This window comes from Alexandromys fortis, unplaced genomic scaffold (assembly GCF_014885135.2).
Source record: "Alexandromys fortis isolate MF-2015 unplaced genomic scaffold, M_Fortis_MF-2015_v1.1 scaffold_17, whole genome shotgun sequence".
NCBI lineage: Eukaryota > Metazoa > Chordata > Mammalia > Rodentia > Cricetidae > Alexandromys > Alexandromys fortis.
The window spans coordinates 87,388-105,124 of NW_026067896.1; the positions used below are offsets into that span (position 1 = coordinate 87,388).

Genomic DNA, 17,737 nt, shown 5'->3' on the forward strand with positions numbered 1-17,737 from the left:
GTTTTGTCCTTTCCTTATTAGAAGGAAGCACAGCTGGTTTTTCGGGGGTCTTGCATGTGCCAGGCAAGCACCCTACCATTGAATCCTTTCTTTTATTCCTAATTTACTCTTTGGTGTACAAAAGTGTATTTCAACCTTTCCCAGTTTGTATAATGTTCAGAGAGCTGTCTCCGCTGTAGGTATGGGACGCTTGGATAGTGTGAATCTTGCAGTGAACGGGGGGAGAGAAGCATTCCAGGTGGAAGAAATCTCAGTAGCCAGTGGGGAAAGAGTCTCATGCCTCTCGTTTTGGAGACAGACTTTTTTCTTTCTTTCTGTCCCTAGAGGTTTTCACAGCTTCTGGAGACTCACCCTGGGAAACTACATTTTGCTTTAAAGGTTTTTTCAGAATCATCAAATGTAAAATTTCAGGACTTTCATACATGCACTGTGTTGCACATGTACAACTACACACACAAGTATATAAATAAATGGGAATTTTAAGACTGAAAAATCTTGTTCACACAATTCCTTTCTTGATAGAGTTTATTTTACAGAACTGCAAATGAGCAAATCATTACTGTGGAGAAGTTTGTCTCCATATCTGCAAGATCCATATATAAAGATCCAACCAATTGCAATTAAAAATAATCTAAAAAATCCTTACAAGGTGGAAGTGGTGGCACACACTTATAATCCTAGCATTCAGGAGAGTGAGACAACAGGATTAACGCAAGTTCAATACCAACCTGGGCTACATAGTTCCAGGTCAGCCAGCACTGCATAGCAAGACCTTGTGTCAGAACACCACCAACAAAAGTTACATCAGCCCTGAACATACAAACTACATGCCTCATGTAGTTAGCTTGCAGATGAACCTCAAGCATCTTTAGGAAAATAATGATTTATCTAGAGTTAGGCTGCTTTTAGAGTGGTACAATTTACATACGAATATAGAAGTACTGATCTGCACCATTTGTCCTGGGCTCAAAGTCTGTCCTGACTGTCCCAACAGATCATGCAGAGGAGCCAAGTGACAGAAGTGACAAGAAATGTTTCAAATAGCTGATAACCAGAGATCATACACTCCTTCAGTCATACATGTACACACACACACACACACACACACACACACACACACACACACAGAGCGACCTACTCCTAATTAGTCATTGGTTATGTACTGTCTGTTACTACTTTAAGTATCAATCTCTGGGAGACCCCATGCATTTTCTTAGAGTGCTTTGGGCATCCTGCTTATGTTTAGCTCTAGAAGACCTGTTTAAGGAATGTATGCTCATGATGTAGCCCAGCACAGGGTGACTGATCTCTCTTCTCTTCAGCTGACTGAGTTGAATACCTTCTTCTTGAAGCACATCTTTGTGTTCCAAGCCAGCCATCCTTTAAGCTGGTGTAGAATTCTCTTCATCGGCTGCATTACAGCTCCTACAGTGAGGTAATTCTGTCCAGTCCCACTGCCATTTGCTGAGGACGTATATTTGCTTTGTGTTTTCTTCCCTCGTATAAGGGCTGTCACATCAACTGACAGATTTTCTGTGAAAATGTTATTCTAAATATTTGCCCAGAATATTAAGAAAATGTTTTGATTTGAGACCTCAGTACCAACAGTGATTTTTAAAAGAAAGTGATTACGTAGTGGCACCCCCTAGAACTCCTCTTGTTTTCAGTACCTGTATAGTCTGCCCCTGATGGTCTTCTTATATCCTGCTTAAAAGTAGTAAAGGTGACACTGGATTTCCTAAAATGAGATTATTGGTAAGAAGAAAAGTTTGTATAGAGTTGAAGTCACAAGCAACTTTATTTTTTAAATGAGATTTTGTAGAGATTCAGTTAAACTGATTTCCTTCTGAAAATTCTCCAGGACAGCCATGGTAAGTGTGTCTATGCCAATATTATTCTGCATTCATAGGACTGGAAGAGGCACATTATTCATGTCCTTCTTGGACACCCACAAGGGACAGTTAAAGCTAATCCTTTTCTTTTGTCTTAGTTTCCTATTTAGAAATCGCATTTACACTGTTTTGCTGCCGAAGAAACACATACATGGAAACTAAGCAGTTAAAGGAGTTAGAACTTTTAAAAACAATAGAATTATTTAGCTTATCCAGGCCACCACCCCTTTTTCACATTTTAAAATTTGTGTTGGGGTAGAGGTGGAGTGCCATGCACTCCTGTGGCCAGAGGACAGATTGAGGTCTTCTTTCTTCACCATGTGGATTCCTGGAACTCTAGATTGTCAGGCTTGGCAGAAGGTATCTTTACCTGATGAGCCTTCTTGCTAGCCCCATCATCACTTTTAATCTGCATTTGAACCATACAAGTGGAGGGGCTACTTTAACAAGGAGAGGAGATAGAGTCACCTTGCTCAAAGAGACTATCCCAGTCATGGCCTCTGGTCATCTTCATGACCCCTAATATCAACAAACCAAATTAGAAAAACTGTTCTCTAGAGGGTACAATGTCAATCTAGTAAAGGCAAATAAGATAATAAAAATGTGGATAAAATGAGAAAACTTATGTTCAGATTTTTTTGCTGGGGACTTTGAGGTAATGAGGTCATAGTTCGTTAATGAGTATTAAGTGTTTGAGTCCCACAGAGTTAAATGTAAAATTTTGTGTACATATATTATTTCTTTGCCACAGAGTCTCTCAAATCCTCAAGGGAACCCCCTAAAAATGGTGAGTTCCTGGTTAACTTGCCTTCTGCAGGCATGGACAGAGTTCAGGAGTACTTATGAGGCTCCAAACCACACTGTCTTATTTGACATTCACTCACCAAACACAGCCATGTACATGTAAACACACATTTTACATGGATTAATTCAAGTGCAATACAAAATACCTCATTCTGGTATTTTGGTATAGTTATTAAAGTGACTTTTATCTGTCTTTATCTTCATGTGACAGCCTGAAACATCTGAAAGGTGTCTTTGCTTCATATGTACTTCTGTCAGCAGGTGCTGCTTCGAGCACTTGAATACTCTTTGCTAATCTTGTCAGCAACATTCAGAACCCTGTCATGCAGATAAAGTGAAGTGCAGCCAGGGTCCCTCCAGTTTCAGCAAGGGAAAGATGTCTACATTTTTACCTGTACAATCAACACCCATAACCCTGAAGATACCATAAAAGACAGTTGAAGAAGCCTGGAGCTGACCTTCTGAAGTGGTCTCCACTCTCCAGAGAGGCTGGATCAGGCCCAGACTGACTTGCTTACGGCTGTGGGAATGGTGCTGGACCAACGCTGTCATTGCCAACACTGTGATCCTGTATTTAGAATCTCTTACAGGAATGTTTGAATAGCCCTGGCTGTTCACTTGAGTAGAACTAGACCAGGCAGCTGTAATATGGCAAGCAAGGCAGGGCAGGTTCCCCCCCCCCCCTCTGGAAAGTACTGCTATTGTGTAGAACCTTGACCTGTAGAGGTTCTCATGTATTCCAACTCTGCTCTTTCAGACAGTACTATGCTTACCTCACTGACACGCAGTGCAAGCGCGTTGGGACACAGTGCTGGGTGTTTGGGTGAGTATCTGTGATTGTAGGGGTTTCAGAACCATTTGAGCCCCTAAATTTCATAGAATATTTCTTAAGAGTCTTCTAGTGTAATTCCCCATCAAGGATGTTGATCAAGTTCAGAAACTATTTCTTGAAGAACTCATAGTCCTTGTTTTACAAAATGAATTAGATCCAGTATGGATCAGTTGAATTCCTCTGAACATATTTGAGTTTGGGACATCGTCTTGTCCTGGGCTGAGCCACACCTCATGTTATTTCAACCTTAGAAGGTCTCTGTGAAAGAACTTAATGCATCCCAAAGTATAATTGTATTGCTCCAAGAATTAACACAGCCACCTGGTTACAAATTGTGGGTACAAATGTTGTTAGTTAATATACTGTTGACTATTTCATACTCCTATTTCCCCTTCAAACCCTCTTATGATTGAGCCTCTTTTCTGTGTGTCAGGTAAGTCATTCTGCTGCTTAAACACCAAGGATCTTTTTTCACATCCAGAGTTCAAGAGGGATCTGGGTAAATCTATATAGGAAGAAGAGTCCCTGAGGTAGGAGGTAGCCTAGGTTCAAGATCTAATCTGCATTCTAAATTGAATGTGACAGTTTAGAATAAATTGCTTCAGGCAGAGTTAGTAATCAGTGCAAACTTGGTTAAAATAAAGAAGCTGTCATGCGAAGATGATCCAGAGATGATTGTTTTGATTTTTGCCTTCCTTCCCAAATTCTCCTTTGTATGTATAAACATGTCACTAGGAGATTCTCTGTGGTTTTAAAGAATAAAAATGTAGATATTCAAGTTAGAATTCAGTAAGTTCTTCTCCACACACACATAAACACATCCGCCCCCTAATCCCAGGAGACAAAGGGCCATTGTCACCCGTTTCTTCTGAGTCAGTGGATAAGCCTGTTTTTCTGCCTAGGTGATTGCAGCTTCAAGAGTGATCAGGCGGATTAAGTTTCCTTTGTTTAGTGCTATATGGGAAGGAGAATTCCCATTTCTAAGATTCTGGTGTACTCTGACAGAGGATGTCCTTTGATGTCATGTGGTCATGTTTAGTTCTGGAAAGGAGGGGTGTTAGCAGTTCCTTCCCATGTTAATTGAAGGAATCTTTCCAGCCATGAGCTCTTTCCTCTCAGTTAGGAATTCCCTCTGCCCGCCATGTAAAGTTTTTTCTTCATGTTTAAGAGTCTTCAACAAAGATCTTCTCCATAGATGTGTATCAGTTTACTAATGGAAGGAGACATGGGTCAGACAGGTGGTGCTGTGACATTTTCCTTCCAATTGCATATCCAAGAAATATAGTCCAAGTGAATAGGAGAAACAGCAGAGTCAACAAGGCTAAGCATGGCAGAAAGCACTGTGATAGAAAGTTGTACCTTACTGGACAGTGATTAAAATTGAGTTCCAGGGTCTAGAGCAGTAGTTCTCAACCTTTCCATCATAGCCCCTTTAGGAAGAGCAAATGACCCTTTCACAGGGTTTGCAATCAGATTACTGCATATCAGATATATACCATTCATAACAGTAGCAAAATTACAGTGGCAATAATTTTATGGTTGGAACTATATTAAAGAGTTACAGCATTAGGAAGAGAGAGTTCATCATTTAAGAGCAGATGGGGTACTGCTTGACTCAGATGAGCATTGACCCAGACTTTAGTTGTGCTAAAATTGGTGGCACATATTTTGCCAGGCCATGAGGATTGTCCTCTGCCCAAACTGGAGGAATTTCCTGGATCAGCAACTTTTTCCATTCCCTTCTAGGGAATGGTTTGGATTTTGCAGGTGAAGATATTCCTCACTTACAGGGTAGGCTATAGTTAAAAGCCGTAGTCTCAATTGCAACCTAGGAGAGTCTCCTAAGAATGACATTGTTGTCTGAAAATTGTTCAAGAGGTCCTGCCCCTATAAAGGGTAGGGACACTCAGAAATAACAATACAAGAATGAGTCGCAGTTCCTTCTCCTACGTTAACAGTCCAGTTGGTGGTTCATTTATATTCTTTGGTATCCTATGTTGCGCCTTTTACTTTTGTTGTTTGGTAGGTAAGGGGATCTAGAAGCTCCCATAATACTGAATGCATACCCCCTATCCAATCAGAAAATTTACAGGTTACCCCGAATGATGAAGGTTACAATTAATTTCTCTAATTGATTCTGTATTTTCAATGATCTCCCCATGTGGGATGACAGTCAGCAGATTTTCCACACCCTTTTCACTCCTGAAGAAATGGAATAGGTTCTCACAAAAGCAGCTGAAGTACTCCCTGGAAGGCAATTGACCATGCTCTGCCAAGACAGAAACCCATATTTCTGGGTAGCAGATGCGAAACAGGACCCCGATGAATCATTTTCAGCTTTCCTGGATGTCCTGAACACCTGTCAGTTATCCAGTCCTATAGACCCAGAGGACCTGGCAAATCAAGGCAATTATCCTGGCCTTTGTTGCTCAGTCGGTCCCTGACATGCATAGAAAGATACAGAAAATGGATGGGTTTGCAGGAAAGAACAGGTCAGAACTATTAGAGATAGCTCTAAAGATGATAGCAAAGACAGCAAAGTTCTTTTAATAAAGAAGATGGGGTATCCCACTGTGGCTGCATGACAAGCCCCAGCCATTTTAAACTCTACCCATGCATGCCACGGTAAAAAGAGGAGATCTTTACAAAAGGACCAATGTGCCTACTGCAAAGAAATGAATCACTGGAAAAATGAATGCCCATGCTGGAAACAGGCGGTTTCCCCCCAAACCCAAGCCAATCATAGTTATAGAAGATTAGTGAGGCTAAGACTTCTTTGAATTAGGCCCCTGGGTGGGTTTGATTCTTATCACCCACACCAACTATAACTCCAGTCCCCGGGGAATTCGATGACCTTTTCTGGTCTCCATAGGCATGGGTATACATACAGGCAAAACACCTATATGTATAAAATAAAAATGAAGGAAAAATAAAGTAAAAATGAAGCAGAATGGAAAACCACCAAAGTAGGTGTCAAAGGAAAATTATAATTTAGTTAAAGATCTTAATTGCTCTTCTTTTGTAGAATTGGGGAATACTTACTCTGTAAAGTAGAACAAATGCAGTAAATTGAGGAGTATAGACTCATTTTAGTGGAGATTAAAGGGTGGGGAGAAAGCAGAAACAAAGAATAGAATGATTATCTCACAGCATTATGCCCCTTTAAGATAAAGATAAGGAAACAGAATCATAAACAAATATTTACTGTTGACATTAGGTTGCTTCAGTTTGCCTTCCTTATAGGGTTAGGTAGAAAGAACTTCCGTATGCCTATGAAATTGGCCTATTTGGCACATTTTACAATTTTGTAATCTCTAGTTCCAGTTTCTTAAATCAGATAAATACCTTGGTTTCTACTTGGTTACAGAAAACTTCTTTGACTGACTTTTAACCTGCTCTACTGGGACCTGAGACAAGAGCTTAGTTGAAAACAAAGGCCTCCTGTAATTTTTGTTTAATGAGGGTTACAGTTATTTTTATGAGACTTGTGTTTAAATGTGTGTGTGTGTGTGTGTGTGTGTGAGAGAGAGAGAGAGAGAGAGAGAGTGAAAATGAAGTGGTTTGTTGCCAGCACTAATTGGCTGTGACCGAAAAAACATTTTAAAGGAGAAGGGTTTCCTCTGGCTCATACTTTGAGGGTGCAGTCTATCATGCTGGGGAAGGCAGATATAGAGCCCATCAAGGCGGCAGCTCGCGTCTCTGTGGACTAGGAAGCAGAAAGAGGACATGAAGTGGAACTAGCTGTAAATCTCAAGGCTTGTCTCCTAGAGGTCCACTTCCTCTAGTGAGGTTCTGTCTCCTAATGGTTCCATATTCTCCCAAAACAGCACTACCATCTAGAGACCAAGTATTAATATGTAAACATGAGCTTCTTGAGGGGGGGACATTTCACATGTAAACCATAACAGTGTGCTTTTTGAAAAGAAACTTTAATTTAAGTGAACAATCAGAACTCTCATGCCATGCTCAGTTTGGATGACTGACGTGAAGATACTCATACTTGGGTCCTAGACTCAGCCTTGTTTATTGTTCCAGCAAAAGAGTGACTCTTATTAGCACTGCAGGCTCAAGCTGCCATCCAGTGTGAGATCATGGCCTAGACTTCAAGATTGGCATGCTAACTATTTTGTAAGAATTTATGAGTTTAAATGATTCTTAAGCTTGGGATTTTGGTGGTGGTGGTAATTAAGGAGCAGTGGTCTCCAATATTTCCAGACGGCTACTATTTAACTTTGGGCACAGATAAAAAAGAGAGAGCCCCAAACTTTAGAAGTTAGTATCATTTTCTCTGCTTTTCTGAAGTGAGTCTAATTGCAAACAGTCTGCTTGGAACCAGCCATGTATTTGATGATGGCTTTGATTTTTGTCTGCTAGTGGACAGGGAGACCAAGGTACTCACTCAACAATAATTGATTGTCTGAATTCTGTTCCAAGCATACACTCTCTAACGTGGCACTATTCAACATCTGTATTCTTCAGCCATCTTTCTAGCCCAACTTGTAACTCTCACCTCATCCATTCTTATCTTCAACCTCTGAGCCTTAATAAAGGCCTATTACTTTTCTTTAATGTTTTAGTTAAATGGAAATCATGAATTAGTGTGTGTGTGTTAACATTTTTTTTGTTCTTAGCAAAATTGCTTAAATTAAGAGAGGATAAAAGGTTATATTGTCAGTAAAACAAAGGACAATCATGAAACTCTTGAAAGACTAGGAGAGAATATGGTTGATTCCTTCAAATATTAATAGACTCCATTGGAGGGCTCTCATGCTCCCTGTGTATAGACAGCAAGTGAAGGGTAGAGAAGGCAGTTTCTAACCCACAACAACCAACTCTGTAGCTGCTGAACTCTGACAAAAAACTGAACCCCCTCTCAAAGATAGTAGATTTTCTGTGCTTCAGAGGGTCCCCTCTCTGGTGATGCTGGCTGTTTGTAGATTTTAAAAACCAATGAGTCAAGATTTTAGAGAAAAGAAGAGGGGGAAAATATTTTCAGAAAAAAGTGTGGTGGGGAGGAACTATGTCAATTTGTACAGTACCTGCTACCAGTGTCTGGAGCAGAAAGCTTGACCATTGACTTTGTGACTCATATGTTGCATGTTTCTGGCAATGGATACGTTCTAATAAGGCAAACTAACATAGAATTTCTTGTTTCTTGTCTGCTTAGGGTCATTGGTTTCTTGGAAGCTATTGTTTGCATAAAATTTGGACAAGATCTCTTCTCTAAGACCCAGATACTCTATGTTGTATTTTGGCTTCTTTGTGTGGTAAGTTATTAATCTCACACCCCAAACTGTTAACTAAACTCTCTAACTGTCTCTAAGGAAACTGAAATTAAAAAAAAAATTAGATTCTGTTGCACACAAGGTTTTCTTAGAAGTTTATAGACATTTTCTTAATAACTTAAGATTGGACACTAAAGTTTGACTAAAATATAGCCATATTGCAGTTGAAGTGGGTCACCTTGGCCATTTCCAAATAGATGCCTCAGAAGGTACACCACCTATGTGATTACTTTGTTTCTGGGAATGTGTCTACATGAGGTGAACCTGTGTGGACTTTGAGGCAGCAACAAGGACAATTTCCATGCCCTCTCCTTCATTCTGTCACTGTGGCTAAAACATACATGTCATTATACATGGGTTTTATACAACGTGGCATCGCAGAGTGGTTTTGGAAGCAATCAGACCACAGGTGTTCTGCTTTGTAGGCCACATTTCTACCCCAGAGAGGGACCCACTCTGAAGAGAGGAGCCCAGCAGAGCGTCAGCCCAGAGCTCCATCTGTTTATTTCTGTCCTTTACTCTCACCTTTGAAATCGAAGTGTTGGAAATTTAGGTAGCTTAATTGTATTCAGGTCTTGTGCAGAAACCACAGATGGCGTGAATTAATGAGTTCAGTGGTCTCATCGTGTCTAGAAGACACTGTTTCATCCAGGCTTCCCTGACCTTACTTCATATTTTTATTTCTTTCCATTGTTACTCACCCATCCCAAGTCGCTGTCATACCTGTCATGCCTCTTGCTCTGTAGCATTTCCTTATGTCTTTAGCGCACCCTCCCTTGCAGTTTGAGGGAGAAAGCAGCTCTTCTGTCCTATAGATTTCTTACTGTCTTATCACCTTCATCCTGTCCTGTAATTAGCACACATCCTTGATTTTCTGTAAGGTGTTTTTGTTTTGTTTTATTTTGTTTGTTACTTTCGCTATATCTGTTTTTAGAGTTGAAGGTTAGAAATTCTAACTACACTAGCACCTTATATCTTGTTCTCCCCTTCTTGATCTTGAGCAGTAACAGGGAGTGAGTATCTCCAATTTAATTAAAATACAGAATTAATAATTAATTGATTAAAGTACAGAATTAATTGTATTTTTCTATCCTAGTAAGATTAGAAGAAAGAGTGAGTTGGGGATATTAGGTGTATGTAATGTTTTGTTTCTGATCTCCTTGGATTGTTCTCTGATATGGTCGCTTCAGGTTTGGATTGGAATATGTCCTGCATGCATGGGTAGAGGGCTGCTCACCTTAACTGGAAAGCCCTGGGACCACAGCAAGGATAAGCCAGAGTACCCCCCAGAAGTGATAGAGGATACTTCTTACCACAGTGCATGGGGCCAGCCAGTCAGCATGTCATACCTGGCTATTGTAGTCCTAACCTATGTATTGGAGTTGATTTTGTTTATATCTGCATCTACAACATTTTTCTTTGTGAGTATAAATAAGCTTAATCATTCTTTTGCTACCACTGTCATGAGTACAAAATCTGGTATCAGGTTTCTCAGGAATCTCAGTGAGTGTGTATATAAAGTATGTAAACTTGGAGCGGCAAAGACTAGGCATATCCAGATCAAGGGATCAGCTTGAGTAGACATGGAACTGGGAAAGGAAAGAAGGAACATTTGTAAATGGAGAATGCACTTTCGTTTCCCAGCCACCAAGAACCAAATAATCACACAAAATCTATATTAATTACAACACTGTTTGGCCAATGGCTCAGGCTTATTCCTAGCCAGCTCTTACATCTTAAATTAACCCATTTCTATTATTTTATATTTTACCATGAGGCTCGTGGTTTGTTACCTCACATCTTGCTTCTTGGGTGACTACGTGGTGTCTCCCTGGTTCTGCCTTCTTTCTTCCTCCATTCAATTTAGTTTTCCTGCCTAGCTATATTGTGCCGTTCCATAGGCCAAAGCAGCTCCTTTATTAACCAGTGAAAAAAAAACAAAAAAAAAAAAAAGAACCCAAACTTATTCATAGCATACAGAGTGGAATCCCACATCAAACACTAAAGAGGATAGGAGTTTCATGTATAGGAAGGTCTATGCATACTTGTGTTGATGGATGAGGGCCTTGCTCATCCCGGCTGCTGGCTAGCTTACACCTGAAATAACCACACAGAAAATGTATTAATCAAATCATTGCTTGGCCCATTAGTTAGCCTCTTATTGGCTAACTCTCACATCTTGATTTACCCATTTCTATTAATCTGTATATCTCCACAAGGCCGTGGCCTACCAGGAAAGATTCAGCATGTCTGTCTCTGGCAGCTCCATGGCAGCTCTCTCTGACCCTGTTTTCTTCCTCCCAGAATTCAGTTCTGTTTTCTCCACCTGCCTAAGTTCTGCCCTATCAACTAGGCCAAGGCAGTTTTCTTTATTCATTAACCAATGAAAGCAACATATAGACCTCATACACCATACTTGTAGTTGGGTCTTCTAGGATTTATAAATGAGAAAAGAATGTGATTTGATTTTTGTCACAGAGAAACACTGTGCAGGATGGAGTCTTGAGGAAGGATGTTAAATTAGAGTATGTTGCTAGGTCCTATTTGAAAAGTGACAGGTGGAAGCGAAGCAGAGACATTAAGAGCAAGGAAAGGACTAGTTGGTTTGTTAATTGTCCTGGAGACAATTGTATAGGACACTTGCCCTGTAATTACCCTGGGGTTTCTGGATTGGGTAGTAACAGGCCAGGGCACATGAGAGCAGCCTCTAACAACAGTTCTGAGTTGAGGTGAAATTTACAGATGAAAGTATCTTATCTCATTGTCTGCCTCACTGAAATTTTCATCTGCTCAGTAACATTGGAAAAGGCTTGCTCAGGGGTGGGCTGAGCCAAGCTGTACCTATGTAGGACTAGGAGATACCATGAGATTATAGGAAGAGTTAGAAGACACTCTACAGGAACTTGAGATGCTGCCTAAAGATGGGATTCCATGGAGCAGGTGGATTGAAGAGGCCAAGTAGAGCTTATATAACAGCCATAAGATGACAGTGAGACTCTGAAGACAGGCAGAGTCCCTGATTGACAAGATCAAGTATGGCAGGCAATAAGAGTACTCAGCTTGAAAAGCAACCAATAAGCTAGTCAGCTTCCATTCCTGTAACAAATATCTGAGATCAGTTAAAAGAGAAAGGTTTATTAGTCTTTTGGGGGCTTCTGTCTACGTCATTTATCCCCATGGTGTAAGCACAGTAAGAACAAAGAAAAAAGAAATCTGGCCTCATAGCCAGATGTGTAAGAAAGGGTTCTGGCCTATTCCTTTGTCAGCCACACTTGCTGAGTATCCTCTGAAGTCAGTGTCCTTCTGAGATCTCAAAAGAAGGGAGTCTCAGTTCTCCAATCGTCTGCCCCCTTCTTTACCAAAGAGGTTGCAATAGAGGCATGGTAGCAAGAGAAATATGAAACCTAATCCATACACACGATAGAGTTTTGAAGAATGTGAAGGAGAGATTCATCAGCACCTTTAAGAGTAGCCCTCTGTGACCTAAGACCTCCTGTGTTCTGCCATTTAGAGGTTCCTACCACTTCCCAGTTCCAACAAGCTGTGAGCCAAGGCTAACATGGACCTCTAGGATTCAAGACCCAAAGCATAGCAAGTTCCACTGCCTTGCATGTTTCACAACCAAAAAGAATGGAAATAAGATCCCAAGACTTTTCATACCAAGGCCTTTACTTCTCCCTCTCAGAAGTGAGACAATTGTTATTCAATAAGAGAGCAGTAGGTTACACAGTGGCTACCATAGTACTCAAGAAACAAAGGCCCTAATTCTTTCCTCTGCTTGGCAAGGCACCACACACAGAGTTTGAGATTAATGTGGAAGCCAGCAACTCATGTGCTGGCTAATGAAGCTGTTGAATAATCATCATATATTTTAATGTTCATTACCATACTGTAAAGCCAAGATGGATTCTGCATGCTCACTAATGCTGCATCCACGGGCACAGACTCACAGTTTTCTATTCTCCCTCATCCCTCTTTAAACAAAATCTATGCAATTACTATTTTAAATCTGGATCTTGACATTTTAAGTGGGTACTTGCCTACATTTCCACAGGTATGCAAACCCATAAATTATAAGCTTTTGTGTCCTGAACCAAGTAGAATATAGGCCTCTTGTACTAGGTGAAGTGGTAGATTTGGCAACCCCATTAGGCCCTCTGTGTGGTGGAAAATGGCACCTTTCCTTTGCCACCTGTCTGTTTTTGCCTGGTCCTTCTGCAGAACCAGCTCTGTCTGCTGTTTCTGGTTGGAGAAAGCCCCAGCTACAGCCTGAAGGCACAAGCTTGGAGATAAGAAATTCAAGATCTTGCACACCTGCCCTCTGGTGGTCAGAATGTGCAATAGCAGGCCAGTGGAGGTGTTGCTGTCCTCCTCCCAGGATCATTCTACAGCCAGTTCTTTGGGAAGAATTGCCTAAACTCCCTCTCCCAGTGTGAAGCTTGGGACATCCTGTTGTGCCCTTGTAAAAATCCTAACACAATGGAGGTTCACACGTGGTTATACATTTCTGCTTGTTGCTATTTTTTCCCTTCCATGAGAAATGGCAAACATTGGAGCACAGGACTGAAATCTCAAGGTCCAAATCAGGAGCAGAAGGAGAGAGAGCATGAGCAAGGAACTCAGGACAGCGAGGGGTGCACCCACACACTGAGACAATGGGGATGTTTGGCCTGGCCTGGGTCTGAAAAAGCCTGGGTTAAAACCAGTCTCGCTGAACATAGCGGAAAATGAGGACTACTGAGACCTCAAGAACAATGGCAATGGGTTTTTGATCCTACTGCACGTATTGGCTTTGTGGGAGCCTAGGCAGTTTGGATGCTCACCTTACTAGACCTGGATGGAGGTGGGTGGTCCTTGGACTTCCCACAGGTCAGGGAACCCTGATTGCTCTTTGGGCTGACGAGGGAGGGGGACTTGATTGGGGGAGGGGGAGGAAAAGGGGAGGCGGCGGTGGGGAAGAGACAGAAATCCTTAATAAATAAATAAATAAAAAAAATTTGAGCAAGTATTAGAATATGTTGGAGGTTAGAAGTCGTTTACATCTTATAACTGCAGTATATTCATTCAGGGCCTAGTTTTTGTTGTGAGGGAATGAGAACTTCTCTTTAAAACCCATCATTGTAGAGAGCTGCTAGTGTGCATGTGGACTGGGTTTTGTGCCGTCAGTCACCATGCCTCGCACAGCCAACTCAAGCACTGAGGTGCCTTTCTTTTGGGTTTGTAGGAGAATACTGACTTCAGAGACTTAGCAAATGTTGAGACATGAAGGAATGAGCTAGAGCTTAGGCTCCAATCAGTAGGGGATAGGGTTACAATTCTGCTGCTCTTGCTTGTCTGCTTTTCACCTACCATTATGTGTCTTTTCAGGGTGGGTGAGGCTGGCGTCTGATAATCTCTGATGCCTTGGTTTCCTCAGAGGATGGAGGCGATCTATGGAGGGATCTCAGTAGAAAGATGTAAAACATAAAAACAGTATCTTATTAGATCAGTTATATCTTTAAAACTTGGACTTGGTCTATCAAGAAACCTATGTTCTGACTCCAGCGTTTCCCCACATCACGAGAGTCCCTGGAAGGCATTCACCTCTCTGTGCTTTTTTTCCCTTTTTGTTAATGTGGGAAGATTAAGACTCTCTGAAGTGCCCTTCTAGATCTAAAGCTCTCATTCTCAAAAAGAACTAAAATTATTCTGCTAGGAAGAGAAGGTCCTGCCATGATTTCAGACCTGTCCCCTTGGTTGAGATGAGGTGATAGCTAATAACATGCCCGAGTGTCCATAGGAAATAGTGTGAGCTCTCTGGGCATTAGGAATGGCTGAGTAGTAAAAGTGTTCTGGAGAGCAGGCTGTTTTTTGTTTGGTTGCTTTTGTTTTCTGCACTTTCTGGTCCCTCCTGGCCCCCCTCATACCCATTTTCTGCTGACCCTCTTGTTCCCTTTGCCCTTTGCTACTCAGTCTGGGCAGCCAAAGACTTTTCCTAAACTTAGTTTTTTTGACACATTTTGAAAATTTGGACTCTCAATATCCGTGAGAGATGGGTTCCATGCCCCCACCCTTGGGATACACAAATCCAGTAGCTATTAATTCCTACATTCTCAATGTTTGCAAAGTGTATGCCTGCCCTCCTATAGCATTTAAATCATACGTAGATAAAACATAAATACTGTATAATTTGTTTTTTAGGGAATGATGATGAGTATTTAAAAACGTTTATGTTTGGTACAAATACATTTTCTTTTCTCAAAATATTTTTGAATCAGTTTGTTGACTCCGAGGATGGGAAACTGCATGCTAATTATCTGTGCTTTCGTTCTTTCACTGTTTTATTTAAGGTGTAGCACTGGCTTGGTGAACAGTCAAGGTTGAGGTAGAGATGCCTGGCTTCTGGGTAGCCACTCATCTCACTCAGGCTGTTACAAAGTATTTTCAGTTTCTTTGTTTTCCTATCTACAAAAGCAACAGGGATCAGAGTGAGGAAACTGGCACCAAAAAGCCAGGGCTGTAAGTACAGCATTGTTGCTCTTGCTAGGTAGTAGGGATGCCTTCCCAGGCCTTGTTATGATGAGGCTGAATGAGGCTTTTCCATCCAGAAGTTTTCTTTCTTAAGCTGAGTTTCTGGACTTGCTGGGTAGAGCTACGTGTCTGGTATCACCATAGCCCGTCTTACAAATGGAGTAGATATGGCCTGCCCAACCCCAGTCCACCAAGCCTGTTCATGCTCTTCCCAGTCTCATCTCTGCCACATCCAACCATTGTGAAGCCTTGACCTGAAGACAGATGGCAGAAAGGCACTGAACTATCTTCTGGATTCTTCCAGAAACCCAATTTCTGGGAAGTGAATTATGTGCACTGTTATTTATAAAGGGGCATTGCGTTTTCTCTCTTCCAGGCCTTCACCACGTTCCTGTGTCTGTACGGCATGGTTTGGTATGCAGAGCACTATGGCCACCGGGAAAAGGTAGAGGAGGAAAAGACTTGACTTCATCTAAAAGACCCAGCGGGTAGCCCAGACACTCAGAAGGAAATAAATAGCATAGCAGCCTCAGGGAGTGATGTCAGTCCTGCCATAGAGAAACTTAACATGTCAGAATGTGCCCTTGCTACACAGCTGTGCTTGCTTGTAGCTGCCATGCCTCATCAGTATTTTTATCCTCCTATTGCAAGGTGTTTAAATCTTAGTTATTTAAATCAAATTTTAAAAATTAGCTAAAACAAATGTAGAAATGAGAAACCCCTGAACCCATTCTCGAGGTTGTCTTATATTCTGGCTCTTTTGCTGCTTCAGGCCTTTTTATATGTCCCAGTCCAGGCTCCCCACCTGCACTGCCTGCCCCTTACAGTTAGAGACTGATTTGAGTGAGTTTTAACACTAGAGTAGTCCTGGGTATTATTGTATGTGGGGTGCGTGTGTTGGTTGGTTGTTGGTGTGTGGGTTTATTTATGTGTTCAGGAGGATGTGGGTGGGGGAGATATTTTGTGGAGGCCACAGGCTAACGTCAGACATCATCAGATATCATTTTTCTCTGTGCACTTGTCCACTTTTTTTTAGGCCCTTTCACTAGTTATAATAAGCATGAAACACTCTGCCAGGCTTTTTAATTTGTGTTCTAGAGACTGAACTTAGGTGTCAGACTTTTACAGAAAACACCTTCCTGACTTAGCTATCTCTCCAACCCTCTCTTTGTTTAAATAAAGATAAAGTCATCCTTTATTCATAAGTTTGAGCTTGGATGTCTGTGTATGTATGTGTTATTATAGTCAAACCCAGGGCCTTGCCCGTGCTGTATTGTAGCCTCAGAGCTCATGCTCTCTAGAAGGTTGCTTCTGTGTGGGTTTCTAGCTGGGAAATACAGGATGAATCTTTGTCACACTCAGCCAGGGTTCACTTTTTTTTTTCATCCTGCCATTCCTCTCAGGACTGACCTAAAGTTTACTCACTAAGCCTGTGTCTCTCTCTAGACCTACTCAGAGTGTGAAGATGGTACTTACAGTCCAGAGATCTCCTGGCATCATGGGAAAGGCTCAAAAGGTAACAACTGTCTTGCCCATTGTTTAAAGCGTTGTTGAGTCATCTATACCCTCAGACTTACTGTGGAGATTTGGGGTCAGTATTCATCTCCTGAACTTCAGTGAGAAGTCTCAAATCTACTTATCAAATCTCACCTGCCACTTACTAAGAAACACAGTTTTCACAGACTCTGTCCAGACGGTTGCTTTGTGAGATGAGTTTCCACACTGGGTTCTGCTTTTCTCAGGCAGGAAGGCAGGGGACTTCAAGCTCCATAATGGGAGCGCTCTCTCTCTCTCTCTCTCTCTCTCTCTCTCTCTCTCTCTCTCTCTCTCTCTCTCACTCCCACCCTCCCTCCCTCCCTCCCTCCCTCCCTCCCTCCCTCAGCTTTCAAAGTAAGTGAAAATGCTTAGAGAGGGCTATGTGCCCCTGAGAAAGGGCCTTTCAGACTGACCTTATCTGGTTCCATCCAATTACATATCAGCCCTGGGCACTTCTGGTTCTCCAGTAGAAAGAATTCATGAGTGGAAGATATTCTGCTTATGAAGAACGGTTTTAAGAAAAAAAGAAAGAAAAGAAAAACAGTTCAGGTTCAGAAAAGTTTGTAGTGTGACAAATGCAGACAGGACTCTGGGCCTTTGGGGAATGGAGTAAGTCTTTGTTAAATATTTCTCATGGAACTGAACCATAACTCTGGGGGAGAGGGCAGAGGGCAGTTAGACTTAGCCACTGGTGTAGGGACTGGCCACAGGCTCTCTCAGAGGAAAGAGTCAACTCCGTGTTACAGTGTCACCTCAGGCTTTCATTCACAAGCAGCAGGTACCTGACTTGTAAAGATGTTGATATCTCTGCTAATAATTTTAATTTAATGAAGTCAAGAATCTTTTCCGACTGAGAGCTTACAAAGCCTATTTAACAA

At 41.6% G+C, this 17,737-nt stretch overlaps 1 protein-coding gene and 1 pseudogene across 2 annotated transcripts in view; both read left to right on the forward strand.

Annotated features, from left to right (window-relative positions):
- Window positions 1-17,737, forward strand: part of LOC126513887 (POU domain, class 5, transcription factor 1-like) — a 467,898-nt pseudogene that overhangs the window by 63,407 nt on the left and 386,754 nt on the right.
- Ptdss1 (phosphatidylserine synthase 1) overlaps window positions 1-17,737 on the forward strand; it is a 46,196-nt gene that overhangs the window by 24,554 nt on the left and 3,905 nt on the right. For both annotated transcript variants that reach the window (XM_050162382.1, XM_050162393.1), the window contains exons 8-12: window positions 1,323-1,435; window positions 3,454-3,519; window positions 8,696-8,795; window positions 15,700-15,768; window positions 16,770-16,839. In XM_050162382.1, coding sequence (XP_050018339.1) covers window positions 1,323-1,435; window positions 3,454-3,519; window positions 8,696-8,795; window positions 15,700-15,768; window positions 16,770-16,839 — 418 coding nt within the window. The remainder of the gene's footprint in view (window positions 1-1,322; window positions 1,436-3,453; window positions 3,520-8,695; window positions 8,796-15,699; window positions 15,769-16,769; window positions 16,840-17,737) is intronic.